Source organism: Muscardinus avellanarius (genome assembly GCF_963383645.1).
Source record: "Muscardinus avellanarius genome assembly, chromosome: 17".
Classification (NCBI taxonomy): Eukaryota; Metazoa; Chordata; class Mammalia; order Rodentia; family Gliridae; genus Muscardinus; species Muscardinus avellanarius.
Window position 1 is genome coordinate 49,040,650 of NC_137803.1, and position 20,019 is coordinate 49,060,668.

General features: G+C 45.0%; 1 protein-coding gene across 1 annotated transcript in view; it reads left to right on the top strand.

Annotated features, from left to right (window-relative positions):
* Window positions 1-1,948: 1,948 nt before the first annotated feature.
* KCTD1 (potassium channel tetramerization domain containing 1) overlaps window positions 1,949-20,019 on the top strand; it is a gene marked incomplete at its 5' end in the record, with an annotated part of 60,573 nt that continues 42,502 nt past the window's right edge. Inside the window, one exon of the mRNA XM_080714384.1 lies at window positions 1,949-2,112. Coding sequence (XP_080570510.1) covers window positions 1,949-2,112 — 164 coding nt within the window. The remainder of the gene's footprint in view (window positions 2,113-20,019) is intronic.

Genomic DNA, 20,019 nt, shown 5'->3' on the forward strand with positions numbered 1-20,019 from the left:
GAGCACCCTCGGGCAAGATATAGAATGTCCAATTGAAAAACTATTACAGACCCGTAGTGCTGCGATAGACTGAATTGTTACAGGGAGGTGTGTGAGCATGCGTGTCTGTGCAGCCAGAAAATCATTTTCTAAAAGGAAGTCAGGTAGCGTGTATCTCTTAAATGTGAAGGTTATATGATTGCTTTTTTTAATGAGACAAATGTGTTTGCCGTCACCCAGCATTTAAAATGCTTTTAATACCTTTCGAACCTTAACTATTTTATGTGTCCTCCCATCTGTAACTTTTTTTATTTTTTTTTTCTCCCTACCAAATACCCCTTCAACTCCTTTCTTTGTGCATTGCAAACATTCCTCTAAGTCTCTATTTGGCATTATTAAAATTACACGGGAACATATAAAGAATACTATGGCACAAACTCATGAACCCACCACCCAATTTGGAATGAAGAGATGAACTCTTCTGTGATGGTGTCTGAGCTCTGTCGGGTTCAGCGTGCAGAATAGCACCGCACAGATGGTCGACACTTTGTGCACGGGCCCCATCACCGCCCCATTCGTGGTGGTGCTGGGTTTCTGCACAGTCTCAGCCTTACTTAGACATGTGGTCTAGCCGTTGTGCCCAGGTAACTCCTCAGGCTGCTCCAGATCATGAGACCTGTGATGTTTTCCAAATTTATATTTTATCATACTGTATTATAAGCACAAAAACTAGATGTCTTCCCCTTTGTAATCTCCACCAAAGACATGTTTCAAAATCCCCTTAGTGGACTTATCACGGGCTTTGGCACACATCCTCTGTGTGTTTGAAAATGGTCTCTAGCTAAGTCATAAATTTGAGAGCATGTGTGCATGTTGTTGGTCTTATAGAATTAGTACACAAGTGCTGTTCTAGTTTATTCCTCAACTGTAGACTCCGTATATTTGACTCTTCGTCGAATGCCAGAGACTTGATTTGACTTGTCTGTGGTCTGGGCTGTAATTTGAAGGAAATCAACCATGTTTGGATAGTGTTGGAGACGTGTTTGATCGTATCCGGGGAAAGAACACAATCTTTTATTTTCTCACAAGTACAGTTTCTTGCACACATCCCTGCTGCCTCCACGCGCTCCCCCTTTCTGGCCCGTTCGCTCACGTCGCACCTTTGCTTGTGTGACTACATGTTGCCATAGCAACATCCGTGGCATCTCCAAGTTGGGAACTCGGCTTCCTCGAGAAGTCAGGCTTACGGCAGCTTGTTGCTGTCTCACAAGCAGAAATTTACCACGTGAGGGTGTGCTCTTTTCTAAGAGTTCCCAGGCCCAGAGTCTTGCGGGAAGAGAAACGGGAAACAAGAAGGTAGAGTGTCAGTTGATTTTTCTTTATCTTTTTTTTTTAAAATATGCCTCCTGGTAAACTTGTGGGGCCTCTTTGCAAGGTTGCAATGCATACGAGCCAGTGGTTACACCTGTTGTGCCCCCTTTTTCCTGATTTGAAAAATATAAATTTAAGAAAACATCTTGTAGAACACAAGTGCAGAAGGTCTGTCTTTATTCCAAGTACATAACTATGAAGTAGCTCTCAAAGAGAAGGATACATCACACACGTTTTATTTCGATGTATTGTTTTAGGCATTGGTTATCTTGTCCTTTGGGATGAATAGAATTTTTTTCCACATACCATTTACCAATTGTTAAATGTGAGGATACATTAGTACAGTAAGCCCTCAACATCTTGAGAATTATTTGAAATGAACAAGAGTTCAGCTCCTGGACTCTACATACACGAAATTCTCTTTTGTGACAGAATTTGTTTTTCTGATAAGCTTTATTACCGAGCTTGCTGATTGTACAGAGTTTCTTACCAAGTGAATACCACTGGCTTATTTTTATGATCTGTGTATTTCTTTTCCATTGATAAGAGAAGAAATGTCTAAACTTGGTTTATCTCTCTGTAGGACAGTCGGCCCAATATGTCAAGACCTCTGATCACTAGATCCCCTGCATCTCCACTGAACAACCAAGGCATTCCTACTCCGGCTCAGCTCACAAAATCCAACGCGCCCGTCCACATCGATGTGGGCGGCCACATGTACACCAGCAGCCTGGCCACCCTCACCAAATACCCGGAATCCAGGTAATCTGAAAACAGGAAGGTCAGACTCGCAAGTGCATGCATTTGATGATCTGTTTTTCCTTCTCCTAGCAGTGCAGCGTGGCCTGGCCAAGGCTGGGCAGGACATGGGCCCCAGAGGCTGCTCTAGGGTGTGGCTGTACAGAGGCTATAAGCCACAGTCAGCCCACAGCGTAGCCGACAGTGGAATTCTGTGACATTTTGCTTTATAAAGGTCTTTATGATAGTGTGGCATGGTGCCACACACCTGTGATCCCAGTACTTGGGAGGCTGAGACAGGAGAATTGCAGGTTTGAGGCCAGTGTGTAGTAACTTAGCAAGACTCTGTTTCAAAGTAAAATTTAAAAAGGAGCCAGGTGTGGTGGAGCATGCACGTAATCCCAATATGTAGGAGGCTGTGGCAGGAGGATCGCAGGTTTGAGGACAGCCTCAGCCATGTAGCAAGACTCTGTTTCAAAATAAAACATAAAAAGGGCTGGGTGTATTTTGGAGGTAGAAATGCTCCTGGGTTAAATCTCAGTACCACAATAAATACATACATGCATTCATACATGCGTGGTTGAGGTGTAGCTCAGTGATAAGATGCCTCGGGATTTGATTCCCAGCATCACACACACGCACACACGCACACACATGCATGCACATGCACGCACACACATGCACACACGCACACACATGCACACACATGCACGCACACACATGCATGCACGCACACACATGCATGCGCGCGCACACACACACACACACACACACACACAGGATGATGGCTTCTCCCCCTGTATTTCTTCTGCCATTCCTTCTTCTAAAACATACTTTCTTATAAATCCCAATAATTTTAGAGATCACTTGGCCTATTGCCTTGTGAACTGGAAAAAGAAACGAGACACTCTTATCAGTCTCTTAATAGCATTTTATTTAGAACAGCAGAAGGCCAAGATAGTCTTGTTTAAAGAAACAAAAAAACAGGGCCAGCTCAAGACAGACACAAGTGCGTGAACGGATGAGCTGGATGAAGAGGGGCGGCGCTTCACGAGGAGGCAGGACGCCTTCACGTCTGTGGGGACTCCCCACCGTGCTCACCCGCCCATGGCTAATGCAGGCCCAAGGAGAACATCTCCTTTGCACTCTGGGACCCCCACACCCATCCTGGCTCTGCCCCAGGTGCGGGGCTGTGCCCAAATCCTGTAAGGTGATGGATCCTCAGCGGCTCTGCTGGCGGAGTGGGGAGGGCATGCAGGCTAATATCAGGGGGAAGGGTGTTTCTCTGCTCCGCTTCTGCTCCTAGGTGGAGACACACTGCCTGGCTTTCCAGAGGGCATCGATTGCACTTTTTTAAAATTTGTTATTGGTGCATTGTATTTATGCATCATAATGGGGTAAAAAATTTGTGTAGACATAAATGCACACATCACCCAGCCAGCCCCACCCAGTCCCCACCTCACTCCCTCCCCATCCCTCCATCCCATGCTTGGCTTAGTGGTTGACTGTGTTATGAATAAGTACATCGTGTGCTTTAAAAGTTTCCTCTTTCCCCCTCCCATCCCCACAGTCAGGTTGCCTTATTTGCTCCTCTATAGGATCTCTTTTTTAACCTGGAGTTCCTCCTATGACCCCTGAGCTAAGGTGAACCTTAGCTTTTACATATTAGGGAAAGCATCCGATTTCTAACTTTTTGTGACTGACTAATCTCGCTTAGCATAATGAATTTTTTAAGAATATCAAAAGCTGGGCGTGGTGGCGCACGCTTGAAATCCCAGCATTAGGGAGGCTGAGACCAGAGGATCGCGGTTCACAGACAGCCTCAGCTACTTAGTGAGGCTCTCAGCAACTCAGTGAGACCCTGTTTCCAAATAAAATAGAAAATAGGTCTGGGAGTATAGCCTGGAGGTAGAAAACCTCTGGGTTCCATCCCCAGGACCACAAAAATAAATAAATAAATAAATAAATAAATAAATAAATTTACCTTATCTAACCTGATATTTATGAAAGTATATGAAGATTGACAAGAAGAAAGATGAAATATTCTCTCAATCCCCTAATTTAATTTTCAGAATCAAAATGAAATGATTTTTTTAAAATAGATTTTTCATTCAATAATTTAAAAGGCTATTTTAATTTTCTTTTTTGGTACTATGCATTGAACCCATATTCAGTGATACCACCCCTATCCCCATCCAGATTTTTTTTTTTCTTTTGGTGGTACTGAGGCTTGAACTCAGGGGTATCAGGGGCATTCTACCTCCAAGCTATAGCTCTAGGCTTTGTTTTGTTTTGTTTTGAACAGTCTTGCTAGGTTGCTAAGTTGCTGAGGCCGTTCACTATCTCAGCCACCTGCATGTACCACCATGCCTGACTGTTTCATTTTTAAGACAGTGCTTTGCTAAATTGTCCAGGCTAGCCTCAAACTTGCAGTCCTCCTGCCTCAGCCTCCCAAGTTGCTGGCGTCTCAGGTTTGCGCCAGTGCATCTGCTCTATGCTGAGCTTTTTAAAATACAGTGACCATATCAGCTCTCCTCACAGGTACTGCAAAGTCAGATGAAAATGATGACTACATTTTTCAAGAATATTGTCATATAAATAGTTTTCTTTTCTTTTCTTTTTTTTTTTTTTTTTGGTGGTTCTGGGGTTCCTGGAAGCCCTTCTACCTCCGGGCTACACTCCCAGACCTATTTTTTTAATACTTTTTTTATGTGGAAACAGGGTCTCTTAAGCCAGCGCGGCTGGCTTCAAACCTGCACAATCCTCCTGTCTCCGCCTCCCAAGCACGGGGATTACAAGCGTGCGCCGCCACGCCCAGCAATAGTTTTCTTTTAAATGTACCTTTTCCATTCTCTCTAACCTGCTAATGTCAAAATCAACAACAGAAAATCACTTGGGCCCTTCACAGGAGAAGGTAAAATGTGTATGAAAGTCAAAAAGCCAATTCCTACCTGTACACAAATTCACTGGTTTGGTCTGTTAGCCTTTCTTTCAGTTTGCTTTTTTTAATTTTTAATTTTTAATTTTTTTTTTGGAACTGGGTGTGGAACCCAGGGACTTTTCTGCCTCCGGGCTATACTCCCAGACCTATTTTATATTTTATTTGGAAACAGGGTCTCACTAAGTTGCTGAGAGCCTCACTAAGTAGCTGAGGCTGGCTTCGAACCTGCGCGATCCTCCTGTCTCAGCCTCCCAAGCGCGGGGATTACAAGCGTGCGCCACCACGCTGGGCTGAGACCATTTCTAAACACAAAATTTATTTAGGTTTACATACACTTTACACATGTAGCCTGAAGGCAGCCTTACACAGTCTATTTGTTTGTTTGTTTGTTTGTTGTTTGGTATGGGGGGCTGAGCCCAGGAGCATTCTGCCTCTGAACTACACCTTCAGCCCTTTTTTATTTTTGTTCTTTATTCTGAAACAGGGTCTTGCAAGGTTCCTGAGGGCTCACTAAGTTGTTCAGGCCTCAAACCTGAGATTGTCCTGGCTCAGACCCCTAAGTGCTGGGATTACAAGTGCGCACCACCACACCTTGCAAGTTCTATACAATTTTTTTTGGGGGGTGGTGGTACCGGGGATGGATCCCAGGGGCCTTCCACCTCCGGGCTACACTCCCAGACCTATTTTATATTTTTTATTTGGAAACAGGGTCTCTTAAGCCAGCGCGGCTGGCTTCGAACCTGCGCGATCCTCCTGTCTCCGCCTCCCAAGCGCGGGGATTACAAGTGTGCGCCACCACGCCCGGCTTATACAGTATCTTTAATAATTTTGGACATGGAGTTTGCCATGTGTAGCGTCATGTTGGTACCCAAAAGGTTTTGGATTTGGGACCATTTTGGATTGTGAACTTTCAGGTTAGGGGTGCTCAGCCTCTAGTCACACCATGCGTCTTGCTTTAGGCAGCTGGTTTTCTTGCAGTTTCTCGTTGTAACTGGATGGCACTAGCTAACGTCCCATGGGGTTTGGCCCTTTGTGAAGCCCCGTCTCACCTGGCCAGTAGGCAGTGATAGAGGATAAAGGGTTAAGTGCTTTATTCAGTCAGTCCGTCTCTCAATGATTGGCCACTTTGCTCCTCTTGTTGCCGCACACTTTAGGTAAAGACCTCTACTGCTGTGTCCCTTTTGAGCCGTTCTCAGCCTGTCTTCCCACAGTGTTTCTCAGGGTCCACACTTTGTCCCCTATTCTCCACACCCTACGATGTGCATCTAATTCCATTACTCTCCAGACCTGCAGTTCCTCTAATAGTAGCCAGCAGCTGCATGCCGCTAATGGATGCTTTAAATGTGGCCAGTCCAAGCGCACACTGCATTCGAATTTACATTTTATTTTTTTATTTTTTTTTATTACCAGGAGTTGAATCCAGGGCATTCTACCTCCTTTTCAAAACAAAAAATATTTTTTGTTTTGAAACAGGGTCTTGCTGAGTTGCTGGGGCAGGATTCCAACCTGGGATCCTCCTGTCTGTAGTACTGGAATTATAGGTGTGTGCCACCTGCCTGGCTTATACACTGCATTTTATTTTATTTTTTATTTTTATTTTTTTTGTGGGTCTGGAGGTGGAATCCAGGGGCATTTGACCTCTGAGCTACACCCCCTGCCCTATTTTTTTTATTCTTATTTTGAAATCGGGTCTCACTGAGTTGCAGAGGGCCTCACTAAGTAGCTGAGGCTGTCCGCGAACTGCAATCCTCTGGTCTCAGCCTCCCGAATGCTGGGATTACAAGCGTGCGCCACCACGCCTGGCTACGCTGCATTTTAATGACAGTATTACCAAAAAGAAAATTTTGTAAAATTTCTTAATTTTTCTATCAATTTCATGTTGGAACGATAACATTAAGTTAAATAAAGTATATCATTAAAATTAATTTTACTTGTTTCTTTTTACTTTTTCTAATATGGTTACTACAAAATAGAAAATTACATGGGTCTTGTTTTCTACTTCTATTGGACAATACTGAACCATGAATAGATGTTAATAGATCTAATTAAACCTGCCCTTCTTCCAACCTGATACTTGTGTGCATCAAAAACTGAATTACTTTTTCATCAACATAATTAGAAAAGATGGAATTGTTCATCTACCTTTCCAAGTCTTTCCCAATGCTTCCTATTACAGGAACAAGAACAAAACAATTTTTTCTTGTTGGGGCGTTGGAGATCAAACTCAGAGCCTAAACACACCAAGCATGTGCTGTACCACTGAGCTACACCCCCAGTCCAGGCCAGAGTAATTGATTCATCAGTTCTCCATGTGGTACACCCCCAGTCCAGGCCAGAGTAATTGATTCATTAGTTCTCCACGTGGGTGCAGGTTCTGGTTTTTCCCTAGCAGTTGTTTGGTGGGTGGGTAGGTTTGAATGCAGAACACTTGTCTTCTCTCTTGTAAAATAGGCACAGATCTGTCTTTTTGTAAGGTTATTGAAAGAATTAAATGTGATTATGGAAATCAGACCACGGCCCCATGCCCAACACATAGTATCGCCTTTATACTTAATCTTCTGTCAGACCCAGCAATTGTTTCTTTTCAGACTGCCTTCCAAATTCCAAATTTACCCCACTCTCCCTTCCCTAGACCAGGGAAGCAGCCTGACTTCTGGATTCCTGCAGTCTGGGGCTCCTCGCCTCTACCTACTTGTTCTTTCTCTTAAATACTCCACCTCAAGCCCATCCCTATCCTCAGGAAATGTCTCTGAGCATCTTCAAGGTGCTTTGAAAGGAGCCCCACAGAAAAGCTTCTGTCTGGGTTGCTGGTACTTTATGTAAAGCCACTGACCCTGGCTCGCCGACAATGGCTGAGTTAGCGAGTCAGCTCCCGTCCTCTGGGGGCTTATGGGTGTCTTGATAGGTAATTAAATGTTTGTTTCAAACATTTAATTAAAGCAACAGCCATCCAGTGGATCCCAGACCCACATTCTAGTAGTAAAAGATACACGGAAGACATAGATCCTCGTGCTTTCCGTAGATGTCAGGCACTCCTTAGGCCCTGGGAATAAACCCTAGGGCACTAGATTGCCCTTAACCCCGGAATTACAAACAACTCCCTTCCTGGCTCTCTGAATCGCGGGGCGTGTGGAGCCCTTCTTTCTCTACACACCCACTCGAGTCCCAGTTCCTCTCCGGCTTGCCTCAGCCCGGGGCAAAAGAAGGGCTTGTTTTAGAATCTCAGGAGAAGGCTTGTATTTTAAAAGTACTTATTTGAGCTGAGCTTGGTGGTGCACGCCTATGATCCCAGTACTTGAGAGGCTGAGACGAGAGAATTGCAGGTTTAAGACCAGCCTCAGTAATTAAGCATGACCTTCAGCAACTTAGCCAGACTGTTTCAAAATAAAAAATAAGCCGGGCATGGTGGCGCATGCTTGTAATCCCAGCATTTGGAAGGCTGAGACAGGAGGATCGTGGTTCCCTTACAGCCGCAGCTACTTAGTGAGGCCCTTTGCAACTCAGTGAGACCCTGTTTCAAAATAAAGAATAAAAAATAGGGCGGGGATGTAGCTCAGAGGTCAAATGCCCCTGGGCTCCATCCCTAGACCCGCAAAAAAAAAGGCTGACCTCAAATTTTGTTCTCATGTCTCAGCCTCCCAAGTACTAGGATCACAGGTGTGTACCACCACGCCTGGCTCTCAATGAACATTTTGTGTTGTATTATAAAGGCATTTCACCAAAGGGTAATAATGCTTTTTCATTGTCGTTTCTTTAACACCAATGTTACTAGTGGCCCCTGTGTGTGTGTGTGTGTGTCTGCCCACAGGTCCTTTTTTTTTGGGGGGGGGTCGGTCAAGGCCTGCACAGCGATTCAGTAGGAAGCCGTGCTCATCTCAATTCCGTCATAGGTGAGTTTGGCTAAAGAGACTGATGTTTCCGAAGTAATTGAACTACTACACCCACCAGTGATGTACTCAGTCTTAATGTTTGTGTAAGATGCAAAATAGTCTCTGGAGGTGTATATGACACAAAGGGTCACCTGCACCATCTCCCTGATAAGCACTGATCCCCTTGGGAGGATCCCAAGACCCTCTGATTCTGATCACCAGCTGGTGTTGAAACCTCATAAAAAAAAAAAAAAACACTCTGCTCAGATCTGCAAAAGAGTTATGTCAAAGTTTTTTTAAAGTCAGGAAAAACATACCACCGTCAAGAAAAGACTTTAAGTGGCTATGTAAAAGAGCTAGGCTATATTGTATTTAATGGTTTGTTAGCTTGATTTAGAGCTTATAAGTATCTAAACACATGGGAGGTGGACCTCTTGCCCTGGGCCCTACAAACTTTAAGAGCAGACACGATTATATCTGATTCAGAAATCAAAGGCATCCTATAGTAACATTACTGATAAAGAAAAGTCTAGATATCTAAATAGTTTATTGTAAGTAATTAAGACCAACGTATATGGCATCTTTAAGATCCTTGACACATGTGTGTGATATTAAAAATACACTCAATAACTATTTGAAAGGAAGTCACGTGTCTAAGTTTAAAGTTAGGTCTGTTTCATCTTTTACTAGCACCTTTAACTCAAATGATCTTAGATTACAGATATAGCTCGGTGGTAAAGTGTTTGCCTAGCATGCTTGAGGCCCTGGGTTGGATCCCCAGTATGGTAAAAATAATTCAAGAAATAATTTCTTTAGCTGGAAATGGTGGCCTGTAATCCCAGTACTTGGGAGGCTGAGACAGGAGAAAGATCACAGGTTCAAGGACAGCTTCAGCAAGTGATAAGACTTTCATCAACCTAGGGAGACCCTGTTTCAAAATAAAAATAAATAGGGCTGGAATGTAACTCAGAGGTATGATGCCCCTGGGTGTTTCAATTCCCAGTACCACAAAATACATACATACATACATACATACATACATACATACATACCTCGGTAGGAGTTCTATTGATGGCTAGTCACAAGTGGACTTTTCAAACCAAGAAACTGGCTAACAGGATCACAATACAGGACTTTTGGGTGGTAATAAAGTGAGGATCTTGGAGAAAAGAGCTTGCTGTCAGCCAGTGACCCAGAGGTGAAGGACCAGACCTCATTCCAGTTCCTGAGCCATCTGATCTGATGGCTTGACAGAACTTTTGTGTATTTTAAACTCAGTACATGAGTTAACTCCCACATAAGTAGATTATGCTAAATTGGTCCCTCTGGAATAGCAGCAGCGTTGCTAAGCACACTGGCATATGTAGGTAATTGCAAAACTCAAGAGACTTCACTCTCCTCCGCAGCCCCACAGTCGACACCCAGGGCCACCCAAGGGGTGTGCCTGGAGCTGTCGGTGGAGACGCCAGCCCGTGCGCCTTGCCAGCAGTGATCTGGCTTCTGGTGTGTGTCACTCTTGGAGGTGTCAGCCATTCCAGGATCGTTTCTGTGCAGCTACACTGAAAGGAAAGTCGGAGGAGTGCAATGGGAAGGGCTGGGTGCCACGTCCTGAGGACAGCTGAATCCTGTCGGTGGGATGCCCGTGCAGTTGTCGTGTGCAGCCTGAGAGTTTTCTGAAAGCCTGTGTTAGGGCTGGATTCTGCGCTCTCACCCTGTGTGACTGCACAGTTCCAGAGAGAACGCATCCTCCATAGACGTGGGTCCCACGGTGTCTTCACACAGCCCCAGGTTTCAAGGATCTCCACAAAAATGCCCAAGGTAAATGCATAGAACTTGCCCAGAAGTTTGCTATCTAACTTTCCAAATTATTACATGGCATTAATTTAATTAACTGCATGGCATTAATTTAAAAAGCATGATCACCTGCCCTTTAAATTCATTACAAGCGTGGTGGCGCACGCTTGTAATCCCCGCGCTTGGGAGGCTGAGATAGGAGGATCGCTCAGGTTCGAAGCCAGCCTCAGCTACTTAGTGAGGCTCTCAGCAACTTAGTGAGACCCTGTTTCCAAATAAAGTATAAAATAGGTCTGGGAGTGTAGCCCGGAGGTAGAAGGCTCTAGGTTCTACCCCCCCCCCCGTACCAGTAAAAAATAAAAAGAAATAAAGAAATCAATTCACAAGATGGAAAATTCAATGTCAGTATTAAATTAAAGAACCACAGAATAGCTGGGGCTTTTTAGAGGAGTAGGAATCAACCTTGGCTCTGTAGTCACGGCACAAATGGAGAGGGGCGCACACCCCTGCTGCTGTGCTTGAAACGAAGAACAGCTCTGATCGCCAAGACAGGCTGATCTTTGGGAAAAGCAAATTAGCTACAGAGGGTCTAAGCGGAGGAAGGAAGCACCTGACGAATGGAAACTGGAGGCTTTCTCCAGGGCAACGCGAAATCTGCCTCTTCTTTTCATCTTACAATATTGCTTCTCCAAAACTGCTCCTCTGGTATATAGGCAAAGAATAAATCAAAGAGGTGGCTTCAGAAGACTTAAAAAAAAAAAAACATTGAAACTGGATTTTCTGTTTAGTGCTGAAAAGATAAATCTTTAGTAACTCATGCTGTACTCCTGGTGGCTTTAGCGAATTTCCTTTGCCAAGAAGGAACAACATGGGCCTCACTCTTAAGTAGTGTGACTTAGTCTCGTCTGGGAGTGTCAGAGAAAAGACCGTCACGGCGTGCACAGATTTCTCTGTCCTGTCCCGTCATTCATTCAACAAATTTATATTGAGTTTTCATCTGCCATGGCACCGAAGGCTAATAAAAGTCCTTATTCTCTTGTATAATGTTGGCGGGGGGGGGGGGGGGTGAAGGGACAAATCATAGCAAATAAACAATCAATAAATAGTTTTGTTACGGATTGGGAGAGTATGGTTGTGGGGAAACTGTCCCCGGGGACCCCTGCTAGGGTCCCGGACACACTTTCCCCCAACCCATAACAAAACCCAAAATGACCAAAAACAGAAAAAAACCATGGGTTCTTGTCCTAAGCTAAGAATAAATATGCATAGCTTGGACAGTTGCTGAAGATTTAAAGAAGTTTATTAAAAAGATAGAAATACAGGAGATAGTCACAGCCCTGTGCCCGAGAGTGGCACAAGGGGGCAATTCGACTGAATATACCAAAGAAGCCCAGTTTACTGTGTGTTTTTATCTTGACCAAGTCAAGATAAAAAGTATAAAATAGGTCTGGGAGTGTAGCCCAGAGGTAGAAGGGCTTCCAGAAGCCCCAGTACCACCAAAAAAATAAAAATAAAAAATAAACAAGCTGGGCGTGGTGGTGCACGCTTAGAATTCCAGCATTAGGGAGGCTGAGACCAGAGGATCGCCATTCGCAGACAGCCTCAGCTACTTAGTGAGGCCCTTTGCAACTCAGTGAGACCTGGTTTCAAAATAAAGAATAAAAAATAGGGCAGGAGGTGTAGCTTGGAGGTAGAATACCCCTGGGTTCCATCCCCAGACCACCCCCCCAACACACACACAATTAAATAGGGCTAAGGGTATAGCTCAGAGATAGAATACCCCTGGGTTCAATCCTTAGTACTATAAAAATAAGTAAATAAAAGTAAAAAAAATAACACACAGGATAAACAGACCCATCTGGGAATGCAGTTGCCTTCTATATTAAATCTAAAAATACTTTTATTTCCACAGTTATTTCTCTCCAATAAATGTCTTTATTTGTTCATTTACATTTTCAAGGGACAATCTAGTTTAGATTCTGAAGCAGCCTTTTGTCACCTCAGCATCCAAGCCACACCTGATCTGTGACCATCTCTCCTGGATCCTGGGATTCCTCCCTTAGCTGGTATTGGGCAGGTCTGTTTCCCCTTCATCTCAGTGGGAGAGAACCGCTGGGAAGTCTGCCTCTGAGCCCTGGGTTTGGGACTGCTGGAGGCAGCTCCGCCTAGATCCCAGCTCCGCCTAGATCCCAGCTCCTGAGCTCCCCATAACACTGCTTCTGATTAGCATCTTCTTTTATTTCGCATTTAAAATCAGTGCCTCTGAGTTCAATCCCCAGTGTCACAAATTCATTAACTACTTAGCTAATTTAAAAAGGAAAATACCTGGTCCTGCTCCCCAAAATAATGGTTTTATAGGTTTTGAGCAGGGGACTGGGCATAAGATTTTTAATTAATTCATTCATTTTTTTATTGGTGCACTGTAGTCTCACATCATAAGAGGCAGAAGATTTTTTTAAATACTTTTCATGTTCAGCTCTGTAGTCTGTATTAGTGTGCTTTCTGTTGCTATAACAGGACATCTGATGCTGGGCTGCAGACTCAAGTCAGTCCTATTCCCACTTTTTCAGCACTGAAGATCAAGTCAGAGCCTCACACATACTAGGCAAGTGCTTTTCCACTGCGCTACATTCCCAGCCCCGAGGCTGGGCTGTTTATAAAGAAAAGGTTTAGTTGGCACACAGCTCTGAAAGTCTAAGTCACGGCTACTCAGCTTTTGATGGATGCCGAGTGTCGCCCCATGCATGGCAGAAAAGCGGAGGTGAAGAAGGCATGTGTAGAAGAGAGGTCACGTTGCAAGGAAGATTGAGGGGAATGCCAGGCTCACTTTATAGCAACCTGCTCGCATGAGAACTGATTCATTCCTGAGAGACCTAACTCACTCCATGAGACCAAATCCATTCTGGAGGGAGCCTAGAGCCACTGAGTCAAAGCCAGGGCTGGTGTTACCCTCCACCCCAAGGAAGCAGATTCCTGGCCAGCCACTGCCTACCATGGGCAACCTTCTCTCACTACCCCGGTGCCATACAAAGATAAGGCTATGATTTTTTATGCTTATGACTTTAAAAATTTGGCCAAGCCAGACCTGTGGCTCACACTTGTAATCTCAGTCCTTGGGAGGCTGAGACAGGAGGATCGCAGGTTCGGGGCCAGCCTCAGCTACTTAGTGGGGCCCTCCACATCTTAGTGAGACCCTGTTTCCAAATAAAGAATAAAAAATAGGGCTGGGGTGTAGCTAGAGGTATAACGCCCCTGTATTGATTCCATAGTACTGAAAAAATAATAATTTTGTAAAGCACTGCCTTTGGCCAATGGGATAATGGCTCTTGTTCTTATTTGGTGGTGGGTTTCCAGAAGTTCTTTTTTTCCTCCCTTCTTCTGCCTACAGCAAAGGACAAAGTTGGCCTTGGACCAATGACCTTACCACTTGGCCTGATGGCTAGAGAGCTAGTTGGTTGTATGTGTAGAGAAAATTGTTAGTAAAACTTTACTCAGTGGCCAGCTCTGACCTCAGCACACGTATCCACTGGAAGGAGTGGTACTTGGTCCGCCGAGGCAGGTCGGGAGTATCCAGGCCCATATATCAGTCACCCCTTCCTCCCATGCCCCTCTATTCTTGAACACTGGACAAGGCCAGTTGTTCAGTTCTCATAAAGTAGTAGACTCCTGAGTACCCCGCCAGTGCAGCAAATTCAGGGTTTGTGCTGTTTCTGCACAAACACAGGTGTGTATGTACATGCACGTGCCCACACACCAACCCTGAAAACTTTTTATAAAAATTCACTTGTAAAATATACTCTGTAAACCTATGCCCTACATTTCTTGTTTATTTTGTTTTGATACCAAGGATTAAACCCAGGGCCAGTCTACTTCTGAGCTCCATCCCCAGCCCTTTTTATTTTTTCTCCGTAAGTTGCTGAGGGTCGCACTAAATTGCCGAGGCTGACTTCGAACCTGTGAAATTCCGTTCCAGCCTCCCAAGTACTGGGATCACATGCATGCACCACTGCACCGAGCAGGTTTTAAACAAATAACCCACCCACCAGTCGTGTCTCGCACACTGTGCCTGCACACAGGAAATGCTGCCGAATGGGTTGCTTGTCTTTTTCTCGATAACCTGGGGCTGTGCAGCCACCCCCGCCCGCCCACGGCGGAGGCACGAAGGTCAAATACTGGGAACCGGCAGGTGCAGGTGCCTGGGTGACCTGAGAGCTGAGCAGCCGGCCTCTCCCCATCTGGCCAGCGCACACTCACATCCTTTTTCTTTGGGCACAAACCGGGCTGGTTTTCTAGAGCAGTTACCGGGGAGGGAAGTAAGAATGAGCCAGATTAACAGAGGGCCACCCTGCTTTCCTCCAGTGGCTGCTCCTTCCTAAGCCCCACGGCAGTGATCCCCGGGTACTTGGCAAATGCAGGTTCCTGGGCTCCATTTGCTGCGTACTGTATCTCAGGATGCGGGAACACTTGGGTTTAATCAGCATCCAGGCCATGCACCTGCATCTCAGCGCGGGTCCGAGGAGTATGCAGAAGGCAAAGGAGTCGGTGGGCAGGAGGCCGCCTGGCGGAGCGAGGCTTCGCAGTTGACGGGGGCGATTCACTCCGCCTGGGACAGTAATGCTGACGGTACTCGCTTTTGATCTGTTGTGATGACCAGTGTCACTGAGAAATGCCAAAGTCATTTTTGTTGTTTTTAATCATATTGCCATGTTTCCTTCATCATACAAAAATGACTTTTACTATAATAAACCATATAGTCCATTTATTTGTTTGAAAAATGAGTGAGGTATTTCATAGAAGATTCAGGGAACTTCCTACAAGGTTAGCATGTGAAAAATATGCCCCACTTTACCGTGAGCAGCTCTTGAGAGCAATTGCAAAAGGAACCTGCGTTCTTAAATGTTTGCACGCGGCCCAGCTCACGAGTTTCAGAGATCTTTTTTCGGGGGCTTATTTTGGCTCTACAAACTTGGTAGTTGCTGAGCCTGGCATGACGGTGCACTCTTGCAATCTCAGAACTTGGAAGGCTGAGACAGGAGGATCACAGGTCCAAGGCCAGTCTCAACAATTTAGTGAGGCCTTCAGCAACTTAGTGAGACCTTGTTTCAAAATGTAAACTAGATAGCCCTGAGTGGTGGCGCAGGCTTGTAATCCCCGCGCTTGGGAAGCTGAGACAGGAGGATCCACGGGTTCGAAGCCAGCCTCAGCTACTTAGTGAGGCTCTCAGCAACTTAGTGAGACCCTGTTTCCAAATAAAATATAAAAAAGGTCTGGGAGTACAGCCCAGAGGTAGAAAGCCTCTGGGTTCTACCCCCAGTACCACCAAAATAAATAAATAAATAAATAAATAAATAAATAAATAAATAAATAAAATGTAAACTAGAGTAGATTGCCTCTGGTTTCAATCCCATACACACACACACACACACACACACACACACACACACACACACGAAAAAGAAAAAAAAAAAGAAAAAACCCTTGGTAGTTTGTCAGTCACATAACTGATAATATTTAGGGCGTTATCAGGGAGCATCTTTACAGCACATAGTCATCAACATTAAAATGTTTTAAGTGAATTTCCAAAAGACAAAGTGCATTTTGGCCACATGGGAAGCTCTAGAGGCGAGAATGGTTACAACCTGCAGCCTTATTCTTGTGTCTGCCCCGTAGCTGTGATGGCACTTTTCCCTGGGATCTCTTCCATAGAGTCAGGAAGCACCCTCTTGGCTAGAAGACAACCACGTGCTAGAAGACAACCACGTGCAAGTTCCTCTCAAGTCGAGGGGCTCTTTTATTAAGTTAGTGCAGAAAATAAACATTTCCAAGTAGAAACATTTATTTCCAGCCAAATGCATTGTTATAATCTTCTTTTAAAATCTGAGCACACTAGCCAGCCATGACTGTCTGCTCGATTATTTGGGAGGCTAAGGCAGGAGGATCACTGGCATCCCAGGAGTTCAGGACCAATCTAGGTTACATAGCAAGACTCCATCTCTTAAAACATAAATAGATTAATACAATAAAATTTGAGCAGTTAAAAAAACAAACCTACAGTAGCCGGGCGTGGTGGCCAACACTTATAATCCCAGTATTTGGGAGGTGAGACAGGGGGGTTGCAATTCGAGGACAGCCTCAGTTACTCAGTGAAGCCCTTTGCAATTCAGTGAGACCCTGTTTCAAAATAAAGAATAAAAAATAGGGCTGGAGGTGTAGCTCAGAGGTAGAATACCCCCTGGGTTCCATTCTCATTAACACACACACACACACACACAGAAAAAAAAGCCTCAAGCCGGGAGTGGTGGCACACACTTGTAATCCCGGTACTTGGGAGGCTGAGACAGGAGGATCACAGGTTCATGTCCATCCTCAGCTACTTAGTGAGACCCTGTTTCAAAATAAAGGATAAAAAAAGTAGGGCTGGGGATGTAGCTCAGAGATGATAATAACTTTGGGTTCCATCCCCAGAAACACACACACACACACACACACACACACACACACACACACACACACCCTCCAGCCAGGCGTGGTGGCACATGCCTGTAATCCCAGTACTTGGGAGGCTGAGACAGGAGGATCTCAGGTTCAAGGACAGCCTCAATAACATATTGAGACTCTCAGCAACCTAGTAAGACCCTGTTTCTAAACACATAAAAAGGGAAGGGGAAGCTGGGGTGTAACTTGGAAGTACAATACTACTGCATTCAATGCCCCAGTACCACCAAAATTTTTTTAATTAAAAAAACCTCCTATGAGTACTTTCATAACGTCATATTGAAAAATATCTCACGGGCCACTGAACATCACCAGTGGTCTCTGCTGAAAACCAAGGCGTGATGCTAGAAGAGTCTTCCTGTCTGCCACATCTACCAAACGGTTAATCTATTACCATGAAGTTGCCTGCTAAACTACCTTTTCCTTTCATTAAAAATACAGGATGTAAGCCGGGCGTGGTGGCGCACGCTTGTCATCCCAGCATTCGGGAGGCTGAAACCGGAGGATCGCGGTTGGCGGACAGCCTCAGCTACTTAGTGAGGCCCTCTGCAACTCAGTGAGACCCGGTTTCAAAGTAAAGAATAAAAAATTGGGCAGGGGGTGTAGCTCGGAGGTCAAATGCCCCTGGGTTCCATCACTAGACCCGAAAAGAAAAAAAAAAAAAAACCACAGGCTGTGTATATCCTGAGTTAGATGAATTATCAATATCTAGCACCTGAAAGATGACTGTCAAGATGTTCGGAAACTGAAAGTGGCAAGCTTGTTCCCGCAGCTAGCTAAAGTGGGTACACTTTGCCCTTCATGCTGGCCCTGGCTGGTGCCTGGATGCCCCTGGGGGGCTAACAGGGAATGACAGGGGAAGAGAAGGCAGGTGTACTCTTACACAAAAGGTGTGTGTGTGTGTGTGTTTGGGGTACTAGGGATGGAACCCAGGGGCATTCTACTTCCAAGCTACACCCCCAGCCCTATTTTTTTTTTATTCTTTATTTTGAAACCGGGTCTCACTGAGTTGCAGAGGGCCTCACTAAGTAGCTGAGGCTGTCTGTGAACTGCGATCCTCCTGTCTCAGCCTCTTGAATTGGAGTACAAGCGTGCCCACCACGCCGGGCAAGATGTGTGCTTTTCATGCAGTCATGTTCCAAAGGCTCAGAAGCTCCAGCATGGTGGGGAAAAAATGTTAAAAAAACAAAAACTGATGTTTCAGTCCCACAGTTGCATTAACTATTTGTGGCCTGAACCCAGTCCAAACGGGGCATCAGTGGACACGGCTCTGGGCCAGACCGGCATCCTGCTGCACAAAGGCCCTGTGCTGGGTTGCTTGTGCTCTCTGATGAATGACATTGCTATTTACCTTTTTATGGTTGTAATGATTATTTTTGCTCTTATGCAACTTTTCCTGTCATGCTCCCCACATTGAGAAGATAAATGGCAGCCATGCAAAATAGCTCAGTGCAGCTTTCAAACAGTGGCAAACCTTGCCAGGCTGGGAGGGCTCCATCACTGAGGGGTGGATTTCAGCCTGCCCAAACTTGTCTCCGTGGCTGGAGCTGCGTGAGCTCCGGGACTTCCACCCACCCAGCCTCATTAAGCTTGGCAAGGCCCCATGCCCTCCAAAATTGATCTTTTAAAAACAACGTAGAAGGCCCCCGAGGACTTAAGAGCTTACCCGAAAAATAGAAACCCTTCAAATCTCAAAACAGTTCATCAATATAAGAGAAAAAAATCAGATGATCTTTATGTATATCCCCTGTTCTATAATCCTAGGGGCCCTAAGGAAGGTACTTCATTAAAACATCTTTCTAGCCGGGCGTGGTGGCACACAGACTTGTAATCTCGGTACTTGGGAAGCTGAGACAGGAGGATTGCAGGCTCAAGGCCAGCCTCGGATGTTACAGTTTGGGAAAATGTCTCCAGGGATCTTTGTTAGACCCCTGGAAATAATTCCCCCAAATCTCCCCCCCCCAAAAAAAAAACCCAGAAAAACCGCGGGTTCTTGTCCTGAGCTAAGGATAAATACACATTAGCCCGGACTCTTGCTGAAGATTTAAAGAAGTTTATTAAAAAGATAGAAATACAGAAAACAGTTACTGAATGGCCCCATGCCATTCAGAAATGGCACAGGGGGAGGGGGGACTCAAACGAATTCACCAAAGATACAACACGTGGACCAGACTTTTTATACACATGACCTCCATCTTGTTCACGTAATTCTGAAGTAGTAAACGTCCCTGTAAGATACCTCCCCTTACCCTGTAGGTACCTCCCCTCGACAAGGTGTCTTTCACAAAGGTCAGTCCCCTCCCCCATCCTAGCTAGATTATTATGTAGATCTGTCTTTAGAAAGAGGAAGTCCTAGCTCCCCTCTCCTATGGACTTGCTAATTACTTTTAGCTAAGTCAATCTAAGTTTCAATAGCTGTTTGCTTCCTGACCAAAACCAAGACCAAGTCTTTCACAGATTTGCCCCTCACCCAATTTTTGAAATATCTTAGTAATTAGAGCTTTCTCAGATCTCTAGGTCATTCCCAATACTGCTACATCAGATACTTAGTGAGTCCTTTGCAACTTAGTAAGACCCTGTTTCAAAATAAAAAAAATAATAAATAGGGCTGGGGCTGTAGCTCGGAGGTAGAATGCCCCTGGATTCAATCTCCAGTACTGCGAAAACAAAACAAAACAAAAGCATCATCTTTCTGATGATACATCGCAGAAGGAAACCATTGGCATGAATGGCGAGCTTCAGAGAGCATCATCGGATGAATTTAAATGGACTGGAAGCCGGGCACAGTGGCATACGCCTGCAATCCCAGTACTTGCAAGGCTGAGAGAGGAG